Source organism: Entamoeba histolytica, genomic scaffold (assembly GCF_000208925.1).
Source record: "Entamoeba histolytica HM-1:IMSS scf_1104750517357 genomic scaffold, whole genome shotgun sequence".
In the NCBI taxonomy this organism is placed as follows: domain Eukaryota; phylum Evosea; order Mastigamoebida; family Endamoebidae; genus Entamoeba; species Entamoeba histolytica.
This window is the reverse complement of record NW_001914999.1, coordinates 10736-35730: the sequence shown is the minus strand read 5'-3', so window position 1 is coordinate 35730 and position 24995 is coordinate 10736. Positions and strand designations below refer to the sequence as shown.

Here is a 24995-nt window from a genome sequence, read left to right as displayed (position 1 = left end):
TTACCAATTCAAATACTTCCTTTACATTGTGATTTCTTTCATTTAATTCTATTATCTCAATTAATTCATTAAAATTAATCTTCTTATAAAATGTGTTCTTCATTCTTTTGATTATTCCATTTGGATTTTCTTTTATTGTTTCTATCTTTTCTCATATTTCTGTGCTTGATCTCCACTTATATTTTAAATATATTCTTAATAATTCTTTACCACATTCATCTCTTGCTGACATTATTCCTATTCCCAATTCATTCATTTTAACATATAATCTACTTTTTGGGATATTTCTACTGTATAATTGGAGGTGAATTAATGATTTTCTTATTTGTTTGTCTATCTTCTCCAATTCTCCTAGTTTATATTTGACAATACTAAATCCATATCTTAATTTTGAGATTATATCACTATTAATCTTTCTTATTGTATTGAGGCTGCTGTATTTCATAGTGTTTAATGATGATAAAATAGAAGATACATCATTTAATATTCTTGTACAATATTTATTAATATTTACTTTATCTCCTATTTCAATACCAAGATATTTATAAGGGTTATCATTAGTTACTCTTGGTAGCTCAGCTAATTCTCCATTTATTTGATTATTAATATTAGTCATTATCCCACTCTTTTCTACATTAATTTTTAATCCTATTCAATTAAATATTTCTTTAGTTAATTTGTTGGCTTTTTCCATTTTATAATATATAAGAGACAAAAAAATATTATAAGAGTAATAATGATTATTGGTATAGAAAGAAAATTAAAAATCCATAATTCTACTATTTGAATTAATTTTTTTTCATTTAATTTTGTGTATTTCCTCTCTTATTTCAATTTTGTTTCAAATTAAATTATGTTGTATTATTGTTGTCGTGTATTAAGTGATGTATATAAATAAAATTAAATATAGTATAAATTATTATTTTAAAGTTACTTACCATAATAAAAAAACAAAAATGTTTTTTGAAGGATTATTGACTAATAGAAGTTATTGAGATTAAATTATAAACTAATCCTTTTTCGTTACTTCTATATGTAAGATACGTTATTGATTACTTGTTATTGAAAATTATTTACGAATCACTCACTTAATACTTTTATTCAAAAAAAATTGAAAAAAAAATATAAAATTAAATACCATTTAATTTTCAACTAAAATTGCATTTTCTTTTGTTTGTTTTACTCCAAAACATTTTTCAACAACAATATCTAATACTTGGGTTTGTTTAAAATATGGTAAATAACCAACAATACAAGTATTAGATATTTCTTCATATACATCTACTTGTTTTCCCCCAATATATACAATTGGTTCATCTCCAAAATTATCTCCAGTAATAGTAAATAATACAGGTTCACTTCCATTATACTTTGTTGGTTGTACTGAGTCAATTTTAACAATGTCATCTGTTCTCATTAAGGCTTTACCAAATTCTTCACTTATTTTGACGTTAGACGTAGTAGCAAATCTAAGGTCACCTAATCCTTCAATCATATTCTTTGATTCTTTTATTTCTGTATCACGAGAACTATCTGCTTTCTTCTTTTTATTTGTTTGTTTTTCTTCTTCTTTAACTCTTTCATTTTCCTCTTCAATTTCTTTACAACGAATAACTCTACTCTTTCTAAACAAAACATTACCAGTGTTTTTCTTTTCTAATGTAATTAGTGGTGAAAGTGATTTTTCTTTTGGCTGTTCTATAGTATTAGATTCTTTAATTGTTGTAGTATCTCCAATACATTTCTCAGTTAATTCCCCTTGACTGTCTTCAGATTTATTAGGAACTTCTTTTGGTTCTGTATCTTTTTTATCTAAATGACTAAATAATACTGTCTCCTCTTCATTATCATCTGCTATTGTATCATTTACGTCGTCAAAACTAGAGTCATCATCACTGATACTCTCATCACATTCAACAATGTCAATTTTATGTTTACTTCCAATAGTTGAAATAATTTTAACCAATTCTTCTTCTTTTTGTGCTTCAATTTGTTGAACTTTCTTTTCTAACTCTTCTTTAGGTTGGTCTGACAGAGAACTTTGTCCGAGTATTTCTTTTGGAATATCGAAGTAAATTATATCACTAGGTAATGGCACTTCCTTGTCTTTATGAAGTAAATGAATATTTAATATCATTTGGTCAGTTATTAAAGGAGGTGCTTTGAAAGTGATAGTATGTCCCTGAGTAGTAAATGGTATATTCATATTATTAATCATTACTTTAATATTTCTTATTGAACTCAGAGTAATACTCAAAGTCCCACCTGTTAATGGTAACATCGTATTAGAAATTCCTATAACTTCTGGTTCAAAGTCTAAAGCTGCATCTATTTCTTGAAGTAAATTTTCATAGCTTTTAACTTCATTTATAGAATTAAATACAACACCTCTTCTAAAGACATTCATAGCTCTTATAACATTAGAAGCAATTGTTGCGTCTGATTTTCTTGGAGGAGTATCAAAATAATCAATCATGTTTTGTAAAGACACTACTTTTTGTGTTTTAACTTTAACTATTTTTAATGAATCTTCACATACTTTAACATCCTTTTCTCTTGGAGAAGGACTTGAAATTAATTTCTTCATAAACAAATTTAGTATAGAGTATTCTTCCATAAAAGAAATACAAGTATTAATAATTTGACATCTTAATAAGTAAACTGAGTCTTCATTAGCTTGTTTTATGTTATTACTAAATACAATATCTTCAGTAACAGCAATATAAATGAAATCACAATATTTACACAATACAATGTCTATTATCTCTTCATTTTTCTTTTGATATTTTCTTTTTTTAACACAATCTCCACATAATATTGCTTGACAACATTCACATTTATATACGAATGTACCAAGGATATTATCTTTATTACAATTAGAACATCTTTCAGTTTTAAGTAAATTCTTCATAGTACTACCAATACCACCCTCTCCTTTTTCTAATACTTTGTTATTTTTTTCAATCTCTTTAATCATTTCTTTCATCTTTTCTCTTCTCAATGATTCATTCGTCCTAAATTCTTTTCTTTGATGTTCAAATAATTTATTATAATTCTTCTTTGGTAAACTCAATGGTACAGGAAGACAAAAAGGATAAGCATTTCTACTTCTTTCAATATTCATTTAATAAAAAGAAATAAAAAGTTCATAAAGAATTTTTTTATCTTTTTTTTCTCAATGAAAAAAAAAATGAAAAAGACTAAAAAAAAGTAGATTAAAAATTTTTAATGATTTTGTATCTTATTCCTTTCTTTCTTCCATATTTATTTGCATATCCATGTAATGAAATAATTTTTCAAAAACCATTTACTTTTGAAGAGGTAGAGGAATGTATTAATGAAACATCTATTAATCAATTAGAAAGTGAAGGAATTATTAACGATTTAAAAGAAGCAGCTCATGCTTATGTCTTTACTGATATTAATAATTCTTCTATTAAAGAACATCCAATAGACTTAATTCAACAAATTAATGAAATAAAAACAGAGAACCAAACATTCTTTTCATTCTTTCAATCTATATTTCTTACGTTCCAAACAACATTTGACCCATCATTAACATTAGGAATATCTGAGTCATCATCATTTAATGATTTATTAGGAATGTATGATATTTTATTTAATTATGATATAAATGGAATTTATATTACACCAAATACTAATTGTGAATTATTTGGTTTTAAACCTTCAATTACAGAAAAATTATATTTAACCTCTATTAATGATATTGATCCAATAAAATTTTTATTATCCTTTGCTAAAAAATATGGAAGTTATATTAGTCAGCACGCACAGTTATCATGGGCGTTATCTTCAATTTCAAATGTTAGATTATCAAAACTTCCTTTGTCATTTATTGATTTAAAAACACCATTAAAATTAATAACGAATAATGGAACAATATATACTCTTTATTATCAATTTGTTAAAGTAGAACCTAATTTATTAAATGAAGTATCAACAAACTCTTTTAAAGGAAATGAGTGTTATGTAATGAATGAAAGAAAAACTAACGTTTTAATACTTTCATCTTTTGAAACAAACGATGTTAATAATCTTAATGATTGTTTAAAAAAATTTGATTCTAACTCTTATCCTATTGGTATTGTTCTTCAACAACCAAAAATTTTTGGCAACAACGAAGTAGCAGCAAGTTTACACCAATCAATAGTATTACATGATGACACTAGATTAATTGGATCATTTAAATATTTTGATTCAATGAATTTATTTTATAAAAAAGAATTTATTAATCAATTTAAAAACTTTGAATGTAAACAAATTAATATAGAAAATATTAATTCACAATTAGATTCTTTTAATAATATAACTCATCAAAGAACAGAAAATATTCTTTATGTATTTAATAGTTTAACAAAAACAATGAGTTCTTTACGTAAATCAAATGATATTGTTATATTTTCAGATGGGTTATGTACTGGAGTATGTAGTCAATTTGCACTTGGACTAGTTTTAAGAGGAAGTTCAATAAGTGTTACATATGGATATGAAGGAAATGACAATAAAGTAAGAATTTCACAAGGTAGTACATTATCAATACAAGAAACAGATTCAAGAGAATTAAATAATCTAAAAAGAAATAATGTAAAATTGAATCTACCAGTATTTGAAATTTATGACTATCATTATAATTCTTCTGAAAGTTATCCATTAGAATTTAGTACTATTATTCCTGATTTTCATTTAAACCGTGGACAATTTTCTTCTGTTAATGATATTATTACTGAAACGTTAAAAATAATTGATGAATTTCAAACACAATGTAATGAATTAAATGATAGAATGAAATATGATTCAATAGAATGTAATATTTATGAATCTACTTCTCATAAATATGGAGGATTTAAATGTATTAATAATTCTTGGTCAAATAATTGTGAACCATCTTATTGTGATTATAACTATTTCCTTGATTCTATTACACTCAATTGTATTAAAAATTCATGTGTTAATATCGATGAAAATGATAAAGAAACAAATATTTCTATTTTAATTTATGTTGGAGTTTCAATTACTATTTTAATATCAATATTGATTGTGTCGATATTATTAGGAATATTTATTCTTTTTATGCACAGACAAAATCAAAAGTTAAATTATAATCGTTTTTAATTCTTTTTCTTTCTTTTTTTTTATTAATATAACTATTTTTAATATCATTCTACTCTTTTATTTATTAATTTAGATATAATATAATATTCAAGAAAACTATTAATAAATTCTCTCATCAAATCATTACTTCCTCTCTATAAAACTTGTTCATTGTATTGAAAAATAATGAAATATAATATCTTAAATTGTATCTTCTTTTTTTATTTATCAATTCCTCAATTTTGTAATTAACTCAAAACTAAAAAAATATAAACAAAAATGTCAGAAGAAGAAGGTGAATTATTTAAAGTGTTATATTCAAAGGATATTACTCAACGTATTAAAAAAAAGTATGATGGATATGCTATTTTCAGATCTAAATATAGAAGATTTGAATTATATGAAGATGATGATGGAAAACCAGGTAAACAAATAGATTGTGAAACAATTAATGAAACTGAAGTAAAAAATGATATGATTATTAATCTTCCAACATTTATTGTTGAAGTATTTGAATCAATTAATACAACAGAACCAAATAACCAAAAAGAAGAAACAAAACCAAAAAAAATACTCAAAAGAAAAAAAACAATACCAAAACCATTACATAAAACAAATTCAATAAATACTTCAACTTCATTAATTAATTCACAACAAATAATAATTAAAAGTAAATCATTTTCATTAAAAAAGAAACGATCAGTAGAAGATATATTAAAAATATTTGAAAATAATTAAATTAGGTCTTTTATTCATTATATTAATATTTGCTTAGTCTTTTTCTTAAAACAATATTCATTAATACATCATTTGGTTGAATAATACGATCTTCATTTGAATAAGCAATTCTAACAATATTAAACTTATTAAATAATTGAATATATGAATAAGAGTAATAGTCTTGATCAAATCCTAATAAAATTTTTGGATAATAACTTGATAATACATCAGGTTCTCCATACTCATTACATACTTCATTTGATTTTTCTAAACAATCATTACTTTTATGATATGGATCTCTATAAAATGAAAGTCCATGAACTATTTTACTACTTAATTGTCTTAAACATTCATTTGGACTTAACTGTAACCATACTTTACCTCCAACACTTTGAATTTTTGTGGATTTAACTTCACATTCTCCTTCATAAGTTAATAATTGTGCCGTTTTTGTAATAATTTGATCTTCTAACATATCAAGAAATTTAGTTGAATAAAGATCAATATGAATTTGGTTCATTGTAGTATTAAATGGTATAAAATATCCATGTTGCTCTGCTATCTCATCTTGTAACTTCTGTAAATCACAACTTTCACTGTATAAATGAATATTATAAAATCTAGCATTCACACTTCCTACAAATGTTAAACTTACAATTATGAAAAGTATCATCTTCCTCTTTCTTAGTTCATTTCTTCTTTCTACTTCTTCTTCTTTCCTTTTGTTTCTTTTCTTTTTTTTGATTAAAAAATTTTGAAATTTTAAAATGAAAACTAAAAAAATAATTCAAAAATTAAATTATTGAAAAAAAGATAAAAAGAACTTAAAAATAAAGATTTTCAATAAGAAGATGAGTGGATTAAAAGAAACACAAATAGATGATGTACCTTTTGTTAATGAAGTTGAGGATAAGAAAAATTGGGAAGAAAAGGTAATGACAAATCATCCAGAAGTTTTACAGTTAGCTGAAGAGACAAGATTTTTAGAAGGACTTAAAGACAATTGGCAAAATACTCAATTAAAAGAATATTCTCTTCCTTCATTTGCTCGTAATTTATCAGAAAATAAAGTGGTTAATCCTGACACTTTACCTGAAGAAGAAGTTATTGCATTAATTTGTCAATATTTAAAAGAACAAAAATTACAAGAAACAAGAATTGCTTTAGTAAAAGAAGTTTTATCAAAACATCCCCAATATCAATTACTTCATCCTGACTCACCTCAATTTGTAAATTATACATCTGATCCATCATTAAAAGATGCTCTTGAAGGAATGGTTAAATTAGGATTGACTGATGCTGATAATTTGTTTGAAAAATTACCATTTGAAGAAGAAGATTTTGCTAAATTACCAGACGAAGAATATGACCAACATATTTCTTTCCATACATCTACTGACACTGACATTCCTATTACTGATGAAAATATTGTTCCTAATAATAATTGTGAAATTATTTTAGAAAAATGTAGTGAATATCCTGATGGCATTGAAATACCTGCAGCGATGTCAACAAATCAATTAATTTTATTTACAATGACTAGTACTGATGTTTACTTAAATAAATTCTTAACAGTATATCGTGATTTTATTACACCTATTGAACTATTAAACAAATTTATTCAAATCAAAGACCAAAATATTGAAAAATTCAAATATATCATTAGTTATTGGATTGAACATTTTTCATCAGATTTCACTACTCAAATGGTTCCATTACTTACTGAACTTGAAATGCCAGAATTTACTGATGATATAATAAAATCAAAATTAGGTAAAGTTGCTAGTAACTTTGATAAATTCAATTTAATTCTTAAAGACCATGAGACATTAAAACAATATTTCCCATCTTGTAAAATGGATTTAACTGAACAACCACAATTACCAAATGACATTCTTTCAAATAAATTGTATTTAAAAGATATTGATCCTACGTTAATTGCTCAAGCTTTATGTATAATTGATCAACATTTATATGATTCAATCTCATCATCTGAATTTGTGATGGCAACTGGAACTCATATTTCTGCTGTATTAAAATTTTATAACATTGCTGTAGAATGGTTACGACAATCACTCTTTAGTGAACGTATTCTTCCAGACTCAGAAAAAGCTTCTATAGGAATGCAAAAAGTAAAAGAAAAATTCATGGATATATGGATGAAATTATATGATAATAAGGATTTCCATTCAATGGCAGTTTTTGCAACAGTATTTAATTCAGCTGATCATAAAAAAGAATTTCAAAATAGATTCTCAAATAGAAAAGTTGATGCATTTACTTTACCAACTATGTTTGATTCAAAAAGTTGTTATTCTAATTATAGAAAAGGAATTGATTCATGTGTTTCATCTAAACAACCATTTGTTCCATTTATTGGAATTCCTTTACATCATATTTCATCTATTCGATGTGGTTTAGATACAACAATAGAAAATGGTAAAATTAACTTCCTTAAATATAACAGTATTTATAATTGTATTGAACAATTTAACTTATACAAAAAATTACCATATCAATTTACTCCTGTTTATCAAATCATATCATTAATTCTTCGTGGAATGTCTGAAGTCGAATATATGGTTGATACTGAAAATAATTAAACGTTTCTTTTCCTTAAATTAACTACTTTTATACTACTAATAATATATTTATTTTCTTTAACATAAATTAATAACATTTTCATATAGTTCTTTTTATATTTCATATCACTCAGTTTCACATTTTGACATCATTAATTATGTTATCTAAAAATAAACTGAATTGAATAAGGAGAGACAAATATTTAATTAATAAATACTAATGTTTATGGTCGAGCATACATACGAGTCCATTCTCTTGCTGTATCTTCAAATTGTTTCTTATTAGCTCGTAATACATTAGCTACTTCTGGATCAAGAGGATCAGAAGGATTAGGATCAGTTAATAAAGATGAAATACTTAACAATACACGAGAAAGAGTTAAAGCAGGACTCCATTGATCTTTAAGAATGTCAAGACAAATAACACCATTCTTATTAATGTTTGGATGATATACTTTTGTCATAAATGTTACTCGTGGTGCTTTAAACGGATAATCAACTGGGAAATGAACGTCTAAGAAGAATAATCCTCCTTGATATGGAGAATCATCAGGTCCAGTTATTGTTGCAGTCCAATGGAATATATCATCTCCAACTGGTCCAGCACTACAATTGCAAGGAGGATCCTGTTGGATCTCCCTCAACTCTTTTTGAATTCTACGCATAGCCATCTTTGAGAGAAATAAAAACTAATTTTTTTAGATTCAAAAGTATGACATTAAGTTGCACCAAATAGTATTGATGTGGCAAAAACCCTAAAAATCGAAAAAGGAAAAAAATTCAATCAAACACAACACCAAATAATGATGTTTTATATTTTATTCCTAATTCTTCACAATCAGTTTTTGATGGTTCATTTACTGTTTGATCATTTGACATAACCATAAAAGGATTTACAACAACACTGATTGTTGTTGTAACTGGACATACTTTTGGATCAATAATATCTTTAATCCCAAGTTCAGGTGGAAGAATAACAGGGTCATCTTCTGAAGTTGGAAAAGATTGTGCTAATAATGCAACTTTAGGATGAGGATGTTTTTGAAGTAATAGATGTTCCCATAAAAATGATTCTTCAATATGAGTTTCACGTAAATCAATATCAAATTTAGAAGATGCACTAAATGGTGTTGTTTCAAATGGATCAACATCTGGATAACGATATGATGGAATTGCTGGTCGATGAAGTAAATAATGAATTTGAGGAAGTGCATAAAGAACTTTAAGAATAAAGTTTAAAATAATAAGAATTGATCCAGTTGGAGCTTCTAAACAAAGTCTTAATGATTTTTTTATAAAAGCAGCTGAAGCATATAATGGAGTATAAGAACTTATAATATATTTATAAAGTCGATCATAATAAGTAGACATAACAGGACTCAAAAGTAATCGAGGAGTTAATGTAGAATATAATAATTGAATATATGAAGGAACAGTTAAACCATGTTGTACAATAAGATGATGTAAACACATAAGAGAATATGTTTGATATAAATAATTATTTGATTTTGAAAAGTTTAGTAAATAATCATAAAATAATAATGGATCAAATTTAATTGATTTTACTTCAATAGGTGTTGAAACTCCTAATACCATTTCTAATGTTTTTAAGAATTTTAAAGTTGTTTGTTTATTCATTTCGAATGTAATTAATTTATGAAGAGTTGGTAACATTTTAACATTCATAGGAAATAAGTTTAATAAATTTAATGTATTTTCTACAATACATTTTCTTGTTTTTAATTCAACAACTACTTTTCTAATGAATGAATAACCCTATTTTTTTTTAAATTAAAGATAGAGAAGTCAACAAACGGTAAAATATTTAATGTATTCATATTGTTTTTAATAAAACTCTTGAATTTAGTTTTATCTAAAGGGAAAGGAGAAGTTGTTAGGACTTTCTTCAAATCCATGAATATTAAATTTCTTTTTTTTTCATTTTTAGTTTTTATATTTTTAAAAAACAAAACGCAAGAGAATTAATTTTAAACAAATAATTACATAATGATAGAATAAAATTATCAAAAGAGAATTAATAATGTTACTTTTTAATTTAAAAGTGAATTATAAAAGAGCACACTTTGACCTTTGCTGTGGTTTATTCATTAACACAGTTTTAACTGCTTCATCGAAAACTGTCTTTAAATTTTCGCTTGTTTTTGCAGAACATTCAATATATTTGACAGCTTTTATACGATTTTTAAGTTCTTCTCCTTTTGCAGTATTAATAACAGTCATACCTTGTTCTGTTAATCTTTTAACAATAGCAGGATCATTTCTAGTATCAAGTTTTGTTCCAACTAATATAATAGGAACTTTTGGTGCAAAGTGAATAACTTCAGGGTGCCATTTTGTAATTACATTATCATATGATACAGAACTTGTGACAGAGAAACATATTAAAAATATTGAAGCAGATGAATAACTCAATGGTCTCAATTGATCATACTCTTCTTGTCCAGCAGTATCCCACAACGCCAATTGAATTTGTCTTGTGCCTGCAGTTAATGACACAACATAATTATCGAATACTGTAGGAATATAATCTTCAGGGAACTTTCTAATTGAATATGAAATGAGGAGGCAAGTTTTTCCAACAGCACCATCCCCAACAACGACTAATTTAATTGATGTGGGTTTTTCACTCATTGATTTTCTTTCAACTTTTTTTAGTTCTGAGTTGTCTATTATTTCTTTGTTTCATGTTTTTTTCGTTACTTTAATACTTTTCTAGAGTTTCTTTTTTTATGTTTTTTAGTTTTTGAGTTCTTTCTATTTTAAGATTATATTTTTTTTTTTTTTTTTTTTTGTACTAAATAACATTTTCAGACAGAAAGTCAAACAAACTCTCCTTAATCAAAAAGTGATTATTGTTCAACATCACTTCATTCCATCTAATATTTAAACACAATTAAACTAATCTTTATCATGTCAAAAGTATTTACAAGTAAAACTGTTAAAATTACAATCAATCAAGATGATTGTATTGGGTGTGAGGCTTGTGTCCAAAATTGTCCTGTTCAAGTCTATGAAATGATAGATGGTAAGTCAAACGCAACAAATGTTGATAGTTGTTGTAAGACACTTTCATGTGTTTCAGTTTGTCCTGTGTCTGCAATTACAGTTGATGACATCTAATTCAGTCTTACTTTGTTATCTGGTTTATTTGTAATGATTATTATTTGAAGTAAAAAAGATAAGAGTTATTGATAGGTTGAAGAAATAACAACTCATAGAGTCTAGAACTTTACTTGTTTCAGATAATTTTAATTAAATCCTCAAAGTTTTAGATGGTACTGAATAGAACTTTCAATTATTCCTTTTTACAATAACATATTATGTTCTTCCATTTTCCGATATTTGTATATTGAATTTACCAAGGTATTATATGGGTTGTTACTTGATAAAATAAGATAAATCCAAAAAGATGAGAAACAAAAGAACAAAGATGGTGTGTGAATGTCAAAGGATTATTAGGTGTAATAGCAAAGATAATTGTAACATAAGTGTAGTCACTTTAAATAACAAAAAGAATGAAAAACAAGATTGGAAATAACAATACCTAAAAGTATTGAGTTAGAACAACAAAGAATTTGAAGATCAAAAAAATGAATATTGTTGGAGAATTGACTTAATCAACAAGAATGACAATGAAACAAAAAAGGAAGAAGAAAGAAGAATTAATTTTTGTGACAAAAGAAAGAAAAATTGTGTTTTAAAAAAGAAAGAAACAAGAGATAACTATAACAAATTCCTTGAAAATATGAACAATTGAAAAATTAATAAAATTTTTTTAAAATAAAAACTTAGTAAAAAATAGTTGAAAATACAGTAAAAATTGTGTAATAAGAAATAAAGAATTTTTCATAGAAGTAGAAATTCATTGATGAAAAAAACAACTGCTATTTTCAATAAATTAGACTAAGAGAATAAAAGATAGAATCAAACAGTTTTAAGAGAAAAAATAGAAAAAAAAGCTTAGAAATACAAAAACAATGCTTAATATAAAATATCATCAGAAGATTTAAAAGAAGTGAGGAATTGATGAATTGAAAGTATTAGTAGAAGATGTAGAAATAAGTAGAAGCTATACCATAATTGGATTTACCTATGAAGGAGGTATTTAAACTTGTTAATAAGAAATAAAAAAATAAAAACCATAAAGTACATGTCATATCAATTCCATTCTACTAAAAGCCATCAAACAGAAAGTAGTATTGAAGCTGACTTTCATTATGAAACTACACATGTAGAAGTAAGTAAAGAAGGAGTTATTTGTACTCCAATTGCTAAAGACTACAAATTTAAAGTAGATAAAAAGATTCCAAAGATGGGTCTTATGATGATTGGATGGGGAGGAAATAATGGAACTACTGTTACTGCAGGAATTCTTGCTAATAAACACCATCTTTGTTGGACTGATAGAAGAGGAGTTCATGAACCAAATTATTATGGATCATATACTCAATCAGCTACAATGAGACTTGGAGCTACATCTGAAGGAGAAGAAATTTATGCACCATATAAAGATATTTTACCATTTGTTTGTCCAGATAATATTGTTGTAGGAGGATGGGATATTTCAAAAGTAAATATGGCAGATGCACTTAAAAGAGCACAAGTAGTTGATTATGATCTTCAAAGACAATTATATCCATATATGAAAGAATTAGTTCCATTACCATCAATTTATTATAAATCATACATAGCAGCAAATCAAGATGATAGAGCTGATAATGTTATTCCAGGAACTAAACAAAATCATCTTGATACAGTAAGACAAAATATTAGAGATTTTAAAGCACAACATGGACTTGATAAAATAGTTGTTTTATGGACTGCTACAACAGAAAGATATGTAGAAATAAAAGAAGGACTTAATGACACAGCAGAAAATTTATTAAAATCTATTGCAGCAGGAGAAGAAGAAGTATCACCATCAACTATTTTTGCAACAGCAGCTATTCTTGAAGGATGTCCATTTGTTAATGGATCACCACAAAATACACTTGTACCAGGTGTAATTGATTTAGCAAATAAACATGGAGGTGCTGTTATGGGAGATGATTTTAAAACAGGACAAACAAAAATTAAATCTGTTCTTGCAGATTTTCTTGTATCATCAGGACTTAAATTACAATCAATTGTATCATATAATCATCTTGGGAATAATGATGGAAAGAATTTAAGTTCACCATCACAATTTAGATCTAAAGAAATATCAAAATCAAATGTTGTTTCTGATGTTGTTAAATCTAATAATATTATGTATAAGGAAGGAGAACATCCAGATCATGTCATTGTTATTAAATATGTTCCATATGTAGGAGATTCTAAAAGAGCTATGGATGAATATACTTCAGAGATTTTCTTAGGAGGACATAATACAATTGCTCTTCATAACACTTGTGAAGATTCTCTTCTTGCTGCTCCATTAATGATTGATCTTGCTGTTTTAATGGAATTTATGACTAGAGTCACTTACTCTATTGATGGTAAAGAATTTAAAAACTTTAATTCTGTAATGTCTATGATTTCTTATCTTCTTAAAGCACCCGTTGTACCAAAAGGTTCTCCAGTTATTAATGCTTTATTTAAACAAAGAGAATGTCTTGATAATTTCTTTAGAGCACTTCTTGGACTTCCATGTGATAATCATCTTCTTCTTGAAGGAAAGACTGAACATTTCTTTTAATTATTAAAGTTTAATCTAATTGAATTAAAACATTTTGATATATTATTTATTTTGTTCAATTCCTTTAGAATATAATATATATACACTAAATATTTAATTCATAATTCCAAGAGATTAAAAATAATGAAAATAAAAAGATAAGAGAGTGAATTTCTTTGTATATTTTTCTACAAACAATAATTATAAGAAGGGAAAAAATTAAAAAAAATGAAAGAATCAAAGAGTAATATTTCTGGTTAATAATTCATAGTAAAAGAAATTCAAAAGAATGAAGAAACTGAAAAAAAGAATTAAGTTTTATCTTTATGTCACAATTACCTCAAAAACCATTAATTGGAAGAAGACCATTTACTATGGTTGAAAGTTCACATGCAAATTTAACAGAAGGATTAGAAAGTCCTTCTGGTATAAAAACAGAACATACAGAAAATTCAAATTCAGGAAATACTGACACCCACTCTAATGGATCAGTGGAGATAAGCGATAAATTAACACAAAGAATTATTCAATTAGAAGAAATTGTTCATAATTTAACTGAAGAAAATACTCGTCTTCAAGAACAAATTCATAAAATGCCACGAACACCACAACAAATAAATAAAGAGTTTGAATATTTTTGTACTCAAATGCCAATTAGAGGAGGAACATTTATTACAGGACAAATTGATACAAGAACAACATTTATTCAAAGAAAAATTACAATTAATTTTCCAACAGAATTTCCTGAAGAACCAGCTGTATTTGTTTTTCATTTATCTGTTACAGGAACAAGTAGTAAAGTAACAAATATTGTTAAAGATGTTTCAGGGTTTACAGTTGATTTTGGAGGAGCAATTAAAGATGTAGCAACAATATTTTGGATTGCATATCTTCCAATTAAAGTGAAAAGCAAATTTATAGAATTAATAAATACATTAAATAATTCCAATACTATGACTTCAAAACAAATAGAAAATACTATTTCAACTTATATTAAAAAACAAGGAGTTCAAGATGAAGATAAAGATGGAAATACCTTACTTCATCACTTAGTTTTATTAAATGAACCAAAAATGGTAGAATTAGTTTTAAACAAAGGAGCAAATGTTAATGCACTTAATAAATTTAAATATTCACCATTACATACAGCATTAAGTCAAAATGAAATTAATATAGAAGTTGTTTCTAAATTATTAGAACATCATCCAGATATTCATATTAAAAATGAAACAATGAGAACACCATTACATTATTTATGTAGAAATAGACATTTAGAAAAGAATATTTCAATATTATATAGATTAATATCTAATGAAAAAGATCCTAAAACATATATTAATGAAATATCAAAAATTGGTGAAAGTTCATTGACATGTGTTTGTTCAGCATCAATGAATGAAGAAGCAATTAAATATCTTTGTGAAAATGGTGCAAATGTTAATCAAGTAACAGAAAGTGGAACATTTCCACTTTATTATGCTGTAAAAAATAAAAGAACAGATATAGTACAAATTTTATTACAATATGGAGCTGATATTGATATGACATTTAAAGGAAAACCAGTTATGAAAATAGCAGAAGAAACTGGACAAATGGAAGGAGTAGTATCTTTAATTGAAAATAAATATTCATTAACAATATTAAGTAATGAAGAAATTCAACAAAAACAAGATACATTTGATACACCAAAAAGATTAATTGAAACATGGACAAATACTACAACTCAAAGTAAAATTATTCTTGTTGATCAAAATACTCTTCCTGATTATCATATTGAAAATTATTATACATCATGTACTCATAAATATGATGAACTTATGAATAAAAATTATCATGATGTTACACTTCCAATTAGATATTATCAAAATTTTATTAAACCATTTCCACATTGTCATTATTGTATTTTAAAAACAGACATTCATACAGGTACAAAAGAAAATACTATTATTACAATTAAACAAGACTCTAATGATAAAAAATTTATTGTATGGACTAAAAGATCAACAATTAGAAAAACAGCACCAATAGGAGTAAATGATATTCAAATTTTAAAAGAATTTGGATATAAAGGATCAAAAGCAACTCCAATAACAATACCTGACATAAATAATAAAATAGAAAAATTTGAAAATTATTTTATCATTAAAGATTATAAATTTGGAGTATTATATGCTACAGAAGGACAAACTCTTGAAAGTGAATTGTTTAATAATAAAATTGGAAGTAAACATTTTGAAAAATTCCTTGAGTTGTTAGGAAAGAAAATTAAATTACAAGGATATAATGGATTTGCTGGAGGTTTAGATACAAAATATCAATTAACAGGAGAATATTCATATGTAAATTCTTTTTCAAATGACAAAGTTTCAATTATGTATCATATTGCACCTTATTTACCATGGTCTGATAATAATCCACAACAACTTGATAAAAAGAAACATATTGGAAATGATATTGTTGTTCTTATTTTTAAAGAATATAGAGGAAAACCAGAATTAATTGATATTTCATCATTTAAAACACAATTTAATCATGCATTTATTGTTGTTGGATATGATTTAAATCAACCAGAAAATGAAATCCCAAAATATAGTGTAAATGTTATGTGTAAACATGATATTTCACCTATTCCACCTTTTATTACTACTGATCAATATACACATTCACAATTATTTTCAAATTTCATTATTTCTAAATTAATTAATGCAGAAGTTGCTTCAAGAGAATCATCTCAATTTAGAACAAAGAATGTAATGATTAGAGGTAAATTATTAAATGAAATGATGGAAGGAAATTGATTTTTGTTTTATTAATTTTTATTTTACTTAACATAATAATTATTTTTTATTCTGTTTTTTTTTTTTTTATTATTGTTCATTGTTAAAAGAACTTTTAAAAAAAAATTCACTACATTTATTCATATTAAAAAGTTAATAATGGATAGTGAAAGTATTGAGTCTATTGAAAATTTTAAAGAATTTAAACCTATATTACAACAACAAATTCTTGATAAAGAATTAAAATTTATGGAAGAGGTAAGACAAAATCATGAAGCATTTAAAGATCTTGATTCCAATTTATCATTTCTTATTGAATGTGTTGATTCACTTAAAAAACGAGTTGTTGAATTATCAAATGAATTAAATCAAACATTTACAGGATTTCAAAATCTTCATGGAGAAGCAAAGAAAATTAATCAATTAGTTGAACAAGACAAACATGCACATATGTTAATTTGTTCATTATTAACTAAATGTATTCCACCACCTGAATTAATTCAAAGATTATTAACTACTCCTGTTGATGAAAAATATGGAAGAGATTTAACACTATATCATCAAATATTAGTTAGTTTTGAAGATATGAAAGAATTATATAAAGAATCACCTATTATTAAATTATGTAAAGAATATCATAAACATACAACACAAATTATTTGTCAAAGAATTTATGAAGTTATTTCAGATAAACTTAATAAATTATCACAATCAAATCCAATTATTCTTCAACATTTATTAGCAAATAATTATTCTATTCATTTTAGATTTTTAATGTATTATTCAGAAGAAAATTGTGTTTTATTAAGAAATAATCATATGGAAACAATGAAAATTTTATTACTTCAATATTTTCAATGTTATACAGAAGAATTACTTAAATTAAAATCAAATAAACCAATTTCAAAAACATTTGAATTGATTGAATATTTACCTAAAGAAAAAAAGTTTAATCCATGTACTGAAAAAGAAAAAGATGTTATTGGAGCACTTAATAAAATTAAAACACGAATTGATATTCAAAGAAATATTTCAAATCTTGATGATCAAATAATAATTCCTGCTATTCAAAATGATACTAAAGATAATAAATTTGAACTTGAAACAATTATTGATAGTTTATATCGTGTTTTATTTGATACAATTGCTAGTCATGTTGATTGTTATTGTAGATTATATCGGAAATTAAATATTGATAATTCTCAAATGATAAATGAAGTAAATGATATGGTTAAAATAGTATTTGAACCAATTTTTCAATATTTAATGCAAACAATTATTGAACGATTAATTATTTATCAAAACCTTGATAGTTTTTCTTATTTCATTTATTTAAGAGAATTTGTTAATTGTCAAAATTTTATTGATAAAAATTATAATATTTTAAATGGTGTAATACCTTTAAGAGAACATCTTAATACTGTTACTCAATTAGTTATTACAAAAGTAAATTTCTTATTAAATAATACAATTATATTTGTACAAAATGCTTCTAATCAACCTAAAAAAGAAAAAAGTCCTATTCATTTATTAACAAGAAAATATGCACAATATAATGCTTTATTACATTATGCTCATGTAATTCATTATTATCAAGATTTAGAAGAATTACAATGGAAATTTAGAACAAGTATTGAATCATATATTGTTAAAACATCTGCATTTGAAAATAATAATGCTGAAATTAATACTGTTTTTAATGAATTTCTTAATATTGTTTATATTACTTGTTTCTTAAAAGAACAAGATGAACAATTTATGAAATCACAAAAAGATATTCATGACTTATCTATCAAAGAAAAACAAACAATGAATGTTGATATTTTTAATTTTCAACATAATTTAGAAATGAAACGTGAAACATTAGGTAATCTCCTTGTTGAAAAATTCTTTTTCTTTCTTCTTGAAACAATTAATAGAGTAAAATCATTTGAATATAAGAAAGATCAACATGGTGTAAATGAAACTGAATTAACTCAATTCATTGACCATTTAAGAGGATTTGTTCCAACATTTAAACAAAAATGGATTATTAAATTAAAAGAAATGATGTTATTTACTGTTGAAATAAGTGAAATTAAAGATAAAACTATTGAATATTGGAATGATGTAGAAAAAGAAATTCATACTGAATTACAACGATATGTTTTAAAATACTTTTTAACTTTATGTGAAGATTTTGATAAAAAATTAAAAGGAGATTTAATTCCATCTGAAAATCGTTTGGAATTAGTTCGTGGATTTACAACATTTGCTGCAATTTATGCTGAAGTTACAAAATATATGGAAGCAATTCAAAAAGGAATTTCATTTTCTTCAATTAAATAATTTACTAATTCCATTATTATCAATTTTTTTATTGTTTTTTTTATTGTTTTTTAATTTAAAAATTTCTTCTTTTTAATATCATTTTTTCATTCATTTAAAAAATTAAATTTTCAGTTACATCCACTTAACTTAAAATTAAAAATTATGAAAACTACAATTAATTATCCTACTACTGTTATTTCTGAAAAAGATTATGAATATACTATTAAATTATTATTTGTTGGTGATATTTCTACTTTTCAACAAAGAAAATCATTATTATGGCAAACTTATGTTTGTTTTATTTCTTTATTACTTTGTTTTATTCTTAACAACTACTTACTATTAGAAAAGAAATTTAAATTCTCAAAATTTATCTAATCTTCCTCTTCAAGTTTGTTTTCATATTATATTTTATTATATAATTTAATATTAATTATTGTTAGACTTCATCTACAATTGAAATTAATGGGAGAATAGGCAAACTTATATGTAGTACTTATGATAATTTTGTTGGGCGAGAAACAAGTTATTTTCCTTTTAAAGGAATTAACATTTTATGTGTTGTTTTTGATTTCTCTAATGATTCAATTAAAAATATTGGTAATTGGATAGAAGAAGGAAAAAGGTTTAGTGGGAACAAAAAAATGAATATACTAATTATTGGGTTATATGATAATTTATTAAACTCAACTAATACACCAACTGAAGTATCTGTTTGTTTATTTAATTTAGTAAATGAAAATAAAATAATTATAATGGTTTTTAGGATATTCTTCTCAAAGATACTACTATTCAATTTTATACTTACAATAAATCTACAACATTAAATTTACTTAATGAACTTGAACAATGTTATATACAAATTAGGTTGAATGATTTAACAGATGATGTGATGTTTGTTGTCTACAAATAATAATTGGTTTATATTTATTGTTTTAGTGATAAACAAATTGCAAAAGAAAGAGAATATAAACAAAGAAGAACAATTTCACAAACTGGTGTTTTAAGTAAAACATTTTCATCACCACCAATGAATCAAGGAGATAAAAAACGTGCACTTATTGTTTTTAATAAATCAGAAATAGTCATTACTATTAAAACTATCATTGTAGGTGATTCTTGTATTTCTGATTTTTCAAGAAGATTATGTACTGGATTATCTCTTGATTGGAATACTTCATTTAGTCTTTATTCTTTTGATAATTATCCACCAAAATTACTCCAACTTGATGATGGAAAAACTTTAAAATTAAGAACATATGTTTATGATCATTCATTTAGAAAAGGTGCATCATACACACCATATTTTAATGTATTAGGAGTAATATTATGTTTTGACTATCAAAAGTCAGATACATTTGCAAATCTTATGAATTGGTATAATGAAACTCTAAGATACTGTAATCTCAAGTCAACTCATTATATTATAGTTGGATTTAATAAGTCAAATAATTCTACAGTCACTGATGATGACGTTCAAGGTTTTGTGAATTTCTTTCCAATGAATAAAAGACCTCGTTTTTTCTATTTTGAAGAATCTAAAACACATGAATTTGACTTATTATTTGAAGAGTTTTGTCTTGAAATTAATGCAATGGAATTTTCACAACCATATCTGTTTGTTTGTTTGATTATTCATTTACTTGAAAATTAATCATTTTTAGTGATGAATGTAAACCACAAAAAGAAGATGTTTCTAAAACTCGTTTACAGTCTGGACGTTCTCAAAGAACTCACTCCTGCGCTCCAACTCCTCAATTCACTTCATCACATAAACCAGATGAGTCAAAAACATTAATTAAACAAGCTCAGTATAAAAAAGAGAAAGATTGTGTTTTATTTTAATTAGATTAGTTTGGTAATAAATTCTTGTATTTGTTTAAATATTTCAATTAAAGCTATATTTCAAAACGCTCAAAGAAGAAGTTGAAGCAGTAACAAAACAAGTAAACAACTAATTACATTAGCTTCACTTCTTTGGTTCAAATTAACTTCTTCTACACACTTTCCATAATCATTACATGTAAACCCAACACGACAAACACCACAAGAAGGTGAACATCCAAAATTAAATGGAACTTTACGTGAAAATTGATTAGTTATTGTACATTCAGTGCCTAAACAATTAAAAGAAACAGAATTACATTCTGTTTGATTTAACATTTTAGCCTCTCTCACTAATTGAGCCGAAACTAAGTTAAGTACTGTTCCTGGAGGAACTTTGTGAATAAGTTCAATCGTATTAGAAAACAGTTTATTAATTCCAAACAAGGACATTCTTAATTTAATAGTTTTTTCTAGTCTATTAAAGTAATACTTTGTTGGTAAATTAAGTTGTGTAGGTGAACAATAATCAAAAGTATATTTTACTACATTTTTACAATGCCCAGTGTTTGCAACAACAAATTGATAATCCGATGAAGAGGTTTCAAATTCTATCTCAAAATAAGCAAAATCTTGATTTAACATAATTACTGTTGGATATACAAATACCATTGATAAATTTGATGTTTTACCAACAAATTTAATTTCTTGAGCAGAATTATCAAATTCAACAATTGTTTTATCTTGATTCCATTGTACAATTTGCCACGTTAATAATGTGCCATGATCTTCTCTACTACCTCTGAAAAAAACATTTTTATCAGCCATAAAATTGCAATCAACCATATCATAATTTACAAATCGAGCAGTACTCATAAATTTATCTCCCCTCTTCAAATTAACTTTTGGAAAATCAATCTTCTCATTATCAAAAGCGATGAGATGAACAGCAACATCACTATCAAAAAGTGGAACTAAAAAGGTATTTTCTGGGGTCATATCATAAAAAATATTATTAACTGCAATCTTTTCTGGATTTCTATTGAAATCAGTAAATTGAATTGTTGCTGTTGTGTCATTCCTATTAAGTACATAGAGAGTAGGACTTATTCTTAAATCAAAGTATGTCTCTGATAATGTAATTTGAGTTACAATACTAGCACCTTCATCAAATCCACCTGTTAATGTTAGAAAGATGTTTCTTGGAACACCAATGAATGAGTATTGATTTGAAGTAGAAACACCAGAGACTTTTAAATTTTCTGACCCAGCTACCATACAAACAATAGGTTTTTGACTTGGTCCTACTAATTGGAGCCACTCTCCACATCTACTAATATTATGATTCCCTTTTTGAACATAGAAATTATTTTCATCAACAAAACAATAAGACTTGATGTTATATCCATGAACGTTTGTTCTATAATCAGGAATTTTATCATAACACAAGGTACGACTAATTGTTTCAACATTTGTTGGTGAATCAATGTTGACTGCGACAAAATTAGTCATACAAACAGAGTGGAGAGTAGTTGTTTTACCATTTACAATGATGAAAAACAATGGTATAGCTAACAGATACATGAAATTGATGTGTTAGTTTCAAAACAGTATTTATTCAAAAATTCCATAAAACGAAAAAAAGAATAAAATAGAATGAATAAGTTTGGTAGTGTATATTTTTATTCCTAATAGAATAACCACAGGATTATCATTTGTTTGAACCCAACTCATTATTCAATGTATAAATAAAAAAAAAAGAAACGAAACGTTAATTTGGGTTCTGAAACAAAACAAAAATGGTGACTTGCCGCCTTGGGTATTAAAATAATCCTATTTTTAGATACGTTCCTTCAAAATAGGTGACAATATATTAGAACAGACACACTTTAAAACCCCAATAATGACGTTAACATAAAAGAATATTTTCGTTATTTGATGGATTGCTATTAGATATAAATTATTCTTAATATTTTTACATTACAATTTATTCTTCATGAAATTTCTTTAATTCCATTAAATTACATAACAACTTCATTCAATCAGAATTTATTGTTTTGAAAAGAATCATTTAGTTAATGTCTTAATGTCTTAATCTGTATTTCTCTTCTATTATACTCTTTAAATAGATTGCTCTTCATAAATAATTTCATGAAAATAATTGTTATTCATTAATAAATACATGAAAATTATTGTTATTTATACTCAAGAAAATAAAGAATAATGAAAGAAAGATTAAAAGAAATTGAAAAAAACACATCCATAAGTATTTAATGTGTTATTACAACTATTGGATGAAGGAAAATTTACAAATGGTAGAGGAAGAGCAGTTGATTTTAAGAATATGGCTGTGATTATGACATTAAACTTATGAAGTGAAATAATAATGAAAGGAATCGAAACATCGGGATAAGTGAGTGGGAAAGTCAAAGAAAGTATAATGGAAATAATGAAAAAGTCATTTAAACCGGAATTTCTCAATAGGTTGGATGATGTTATAGTATTTTCGCCACTTTCAGAGAAAGAATTGAAAGAAATAGTTAAATTACAATTGAGAAAATTGAAACATCTTTTAGATGTATTTGTTTTACTTGATTAAATGAAACAACAATCCATTAAACATATTATTTTTTGTTATTTTCTTTCAACAAAACTAATTTGTTGGTTTAGTTGTGGGAAAGTCATTAGTTATTTTAGAATGCATAGTAGTTAATTATCACATGTTCGTTTATTGACTAATGACAAAGGGTATTTCTTTTAAGTAATTTATTACAAGTTCATAACTGAGTATTAAATAATAGACTCATTGTTTTCTCAACAAACATAATTCAAACATTAAGTTCAATAATCAGATTATTTGAATAATTTATTGATATCTGGAAGTTATCTAAAAATAGCTTTTTGAGTAATAAAAGAAATAAGTGTCTGTGTCAATTTCAACAACTAACATCTACTATTGGTATGTTAATTTCCTTTCCAATTCTTCTTTTTGATTTGTTTCTTTTTAGTATAAACAATCAATATACCAACTAACTCAGTTAAAGTGAATAAACATAAACACTAAAATAAAGTATAGTAAATAAACAAGTTATAACAATTCGATTTAATGTTGATACTAACATTCTTAATTATTTTAACAATAGTATTGATAAGTTAATACATTGTTTATGTGTTAGTGTCAATAAATTCATTATAACAACTAACATTGTATTGGATATTTATCTTAGCAAGACTGAATATACATCTATTGCTATTTGCTATTTGTATATTATTTTTTATATTAACTCAGTTTTGTTTTGGTTCTTTTTGTTCACTACGACTTATTATATATTATTTTGTCAGAGAATTTATTATAAACAACATTTTCATACTAATCCATCAAATACATCACTATTCTTTGAAGTATTGTTATTTTGCATTTATAACATAGTTTATATTATTAAACATTAACATAGTAATTACAACATTGAATAATTTAATGACTTAATACTCATTCATGAATAACACCATCTTCTTTTTGATAACAATAGTTAAAGTAAACACCACCATATTTTACATGAAAATGAATTATGTGGTATAAGAAATGAATGTCATGATTGAAGATAATTGTATTATCATGATGAATAAAAGAAGTGTTTGATGGAAAGACTATATTTTCAATTGTAAAATTCAATTTATTCAAACATTCTTTTACTTCTTCATGAATTATCAACAAAATATAAAACACTATGTTGTTGATAACAAACTGTTCATACAAATTAAAAATATATCATCCCATATGAAATAACCAACAAATACTTAATTATTTGAATTAAAAATGATGCTATTAAATCAACACTAAATGAATCAAATGTATTGTTAATTAAATAATATTTCATTCAAATAATAATCTCTGTTTTATGTAATTGAAATGGTGATTATATACATACAAGTACTACATAAATTCTAATAAATCTAACAACTTATATCATAACTATGTATATTTTTGATATT

The 24995-nt window shown here is 25.0% G+C and overlaps 13 protein-coding genes and 1 pseudogene across 13 annotated transcripts, besides 1 other annotated feature; 8 read left to right on the top strand and 6 right to left on the bottom strand.

Moving 5' to 3' along the window:
* Nucleotides 1–699: a repeat region.
* Nucleotides 700–1141: 442 nt separating this feature from the next.
* On the bottom strand, nt 1142–3124 carry EHI_070800 (uncharacterized protein; the record flags this gene model as incomplete). Its single annotated transcript, XM_649319.1, has 1 exon — nt 1142–3124. One exon carries the CDS (start codon nt 3122–3124, stop codon nt 1142–1144), a length of 1983 nt encoding a protein of 660 aa, XP_654411.1.
* Nucleotides 3125–3228: 104 nt separating this feature from the next.
* On the top strand, nt 3229–5133 carry EHI_070790 (uncharacterized protein; the record flags this gene model as incomplete). The annotated part of the gene is made up of 1 exon (XM_649320.1): nt 3229–5133. The coding sequence occupies one exon, from the start codon at nt 3229–3231 to the stop codon at nt 5131–5133; it is 1905 nt and encodes a 634-aa protein (XP_654412.1).
* A 258-nt stretch (nt 5134–5391) lies between these two features.
* On the top strand, nt 5392–5850 carry EHI_070780 (uncharacterized protein; the record flags this gene model as incomplete). The annotated part of the gene is made up of 1 exon (XM_649321.1): nt 5392–5850. The coding sequence occupies one exon, from the start codon at nt 5392–5394 to the stop codon at nt 5848–5850; it is 459 nt and encodes a 152-aa protein (XP_654413.1).
* Nucleotides 5851–5872: 22 nt separating this feature from the next.
* On the bottom strand, nt 5873–6505 carry EHI_070770 (uncharacterized protein; the record flags this gene model as incomplete). The annotated part of the gene is made up of 1 exon (XM_649322.1): nt 5873–6505. The coding sequence occupies one exon, from the start codon at nt 6503–6505 to the stop codon at nt 5873–5875; it is 633 nt and encodes a 210-aa protein (XP_654414.1).
* A 178-nt stretch (nt 6506–6683) lies between these two features.
* Nucleotides 6684–8435, top strand: EHI_070760 (Ras guanine nucleotide exchange factor, putative; the record flags this gene model as incomplete). Its single annotated transcript, XM_649323.2, has 1 exon — nt 6684–8435. The coding sequence occupies one exon, from the start codon at nt 6684–6686 to the stop codon at nt 8433–8435; it is 1752 nt and encodes a 583-aa protein (XP_654415.2).
* A 166-nt stretch (nt 8436–8601) lies between these two features.
* Nucleotides 8602–9098, bottom strand: EHI_070750 (ubiquitin-conjugating enzyme family protein). The gene has a single exon (XM_649324.2). It carries the CDS (start codon nt 9083–9085, stop codon nt 8639–8641), a length of 447 nt encoding a protein of 148 aa, XP_654416.1. The 5' UTR covers nt 9086–9098; the 3' UTR covers nt 8602–8638.
* A 96-nt stretch (nt 9099–9194) lies between these two features.
* On the bottom strand, nt 9195–10252 carry EHI_070740 (nuclear complex protein 4, putative; the record flags this gene model as incomplete). Its single annotated transcript, XM_649325.2, has 2 exons — nt 9195–10173; nt 10230–10252. The coding sequence occupies 2 exons, from the start codon at nt 10250–10252 to the stop codon at nt 9195–9197; spliced, it is 1002 nt and encodes a 333-aa protein (XP_654417.2).
* Nucleotides 10253–10467: 215 nt separating this feature from the next.
* EHI_070730 (Rho family GTPase) lies at nt 10468–11066 on the bottom strand (the record flags this gene model as incomplete). Its single annotated transcript, XM_647601.2, has 1 exon — nt 10468–11066. One exon carries the CDS (start codon nt 11064–11066, stop codon nt 10482–10484), a length of 585 nt encoding a protein of 194 aa, XP_652693.1. The 3' UTR covers nt 10468–10481.
* Nucleotides 11067–12585: 1519 nt separating this feature from the next.
* Nucleotides 12586–14112, top strand: EHI_070720 (L-myo-inositol-1-phosphate synthase; the record flags this gene model as incomplete). Its single annotated transcript, XM_649218.1, has 1 exon — nt 12586–14112. The coding sequence occupies one exon, from the start codon at nt 12586–12588 to the stop codon at nt 14110–14112; it is 1527 nt and encodes a 508-aa protein (XP_654310.1).
* Nucleotides 14113–14417: 305 nt separating this feature from the next.
* EHI_070710 (Rap/Ran GTPase activating protein, putative) lies at nt 14418–16889 on the top strand (the record flags this gene model as incomplete). Its single annotated transcript, XM_649217.1, has 1 exon — nt 14418–16889. One exon carries the CDS (start codon nt 14418–14420, stop codon nt 16887–16889), a length of 2472 nt encoding a protein of 823 aa, XP_654309.1.
* Nucleotides 16890–17027: 138 nt separating this feature from the next.
* EHI_070700 (uncharacterized protein) lies at nt 17028–19196 on the top strand (the record flags this gene model as incomplete). Its single annotated transcript, XM_649216.1, has 1 exon — nt 17028–19196. The coding sequence occupies one exon, from the start codon at nt 17028–17030 to the stop codon at nt 19194–19196; it is 2169 nt and encodes a 722-aa protein (XP_654308.1).
* Nucleotides 19197–19340: 144 nt separating this feature from the next.
* EHI_070690 (uncharacterized protein) lies at nt 19341–21023 on the top strand (the record flags this gene model as incomplete). Its single annotated transcript, XM_001913839.1, has 6 exons — nt 19341–19469; nt 19525–19569; nt 19622–19891; nt 19945–20072; nt 20118–20795; nt 20843–21023. 6 exons carry the CDS (start codon nt 19341–19343, stop codon nt 21021–21023), a joined length of 1431 nt encoding a protein of 476 aa, XP_001913874.1.
* A 32-nt stretch (nt 21024–21055) lies between these two features.
* Nucleotides 21056–22586, bottom strand: EHI_070680 (uncharacterized protein; the record flags this gene model as incomplete). Its single annotated transcript, XM_649215.2, has 1 exon — nt 21056–22586. One exon carries the CDS (start codon nt 22584–22586, stop codon nt 21093–21095), a length of 1494 nt encoding a protein of 497 aa, XP_654307.1. The 3' UTR covers nt 21056–21092.
* A 658-nt stretch (nt 22587–23244) lies between these two features.
* On the top strand, nt 23245–23601 carry EHI_070670 (annotated as a pseudogene).
* The last annotated feature ends 1394 nt before the right edge of the window (nt 23602–24995 follow it).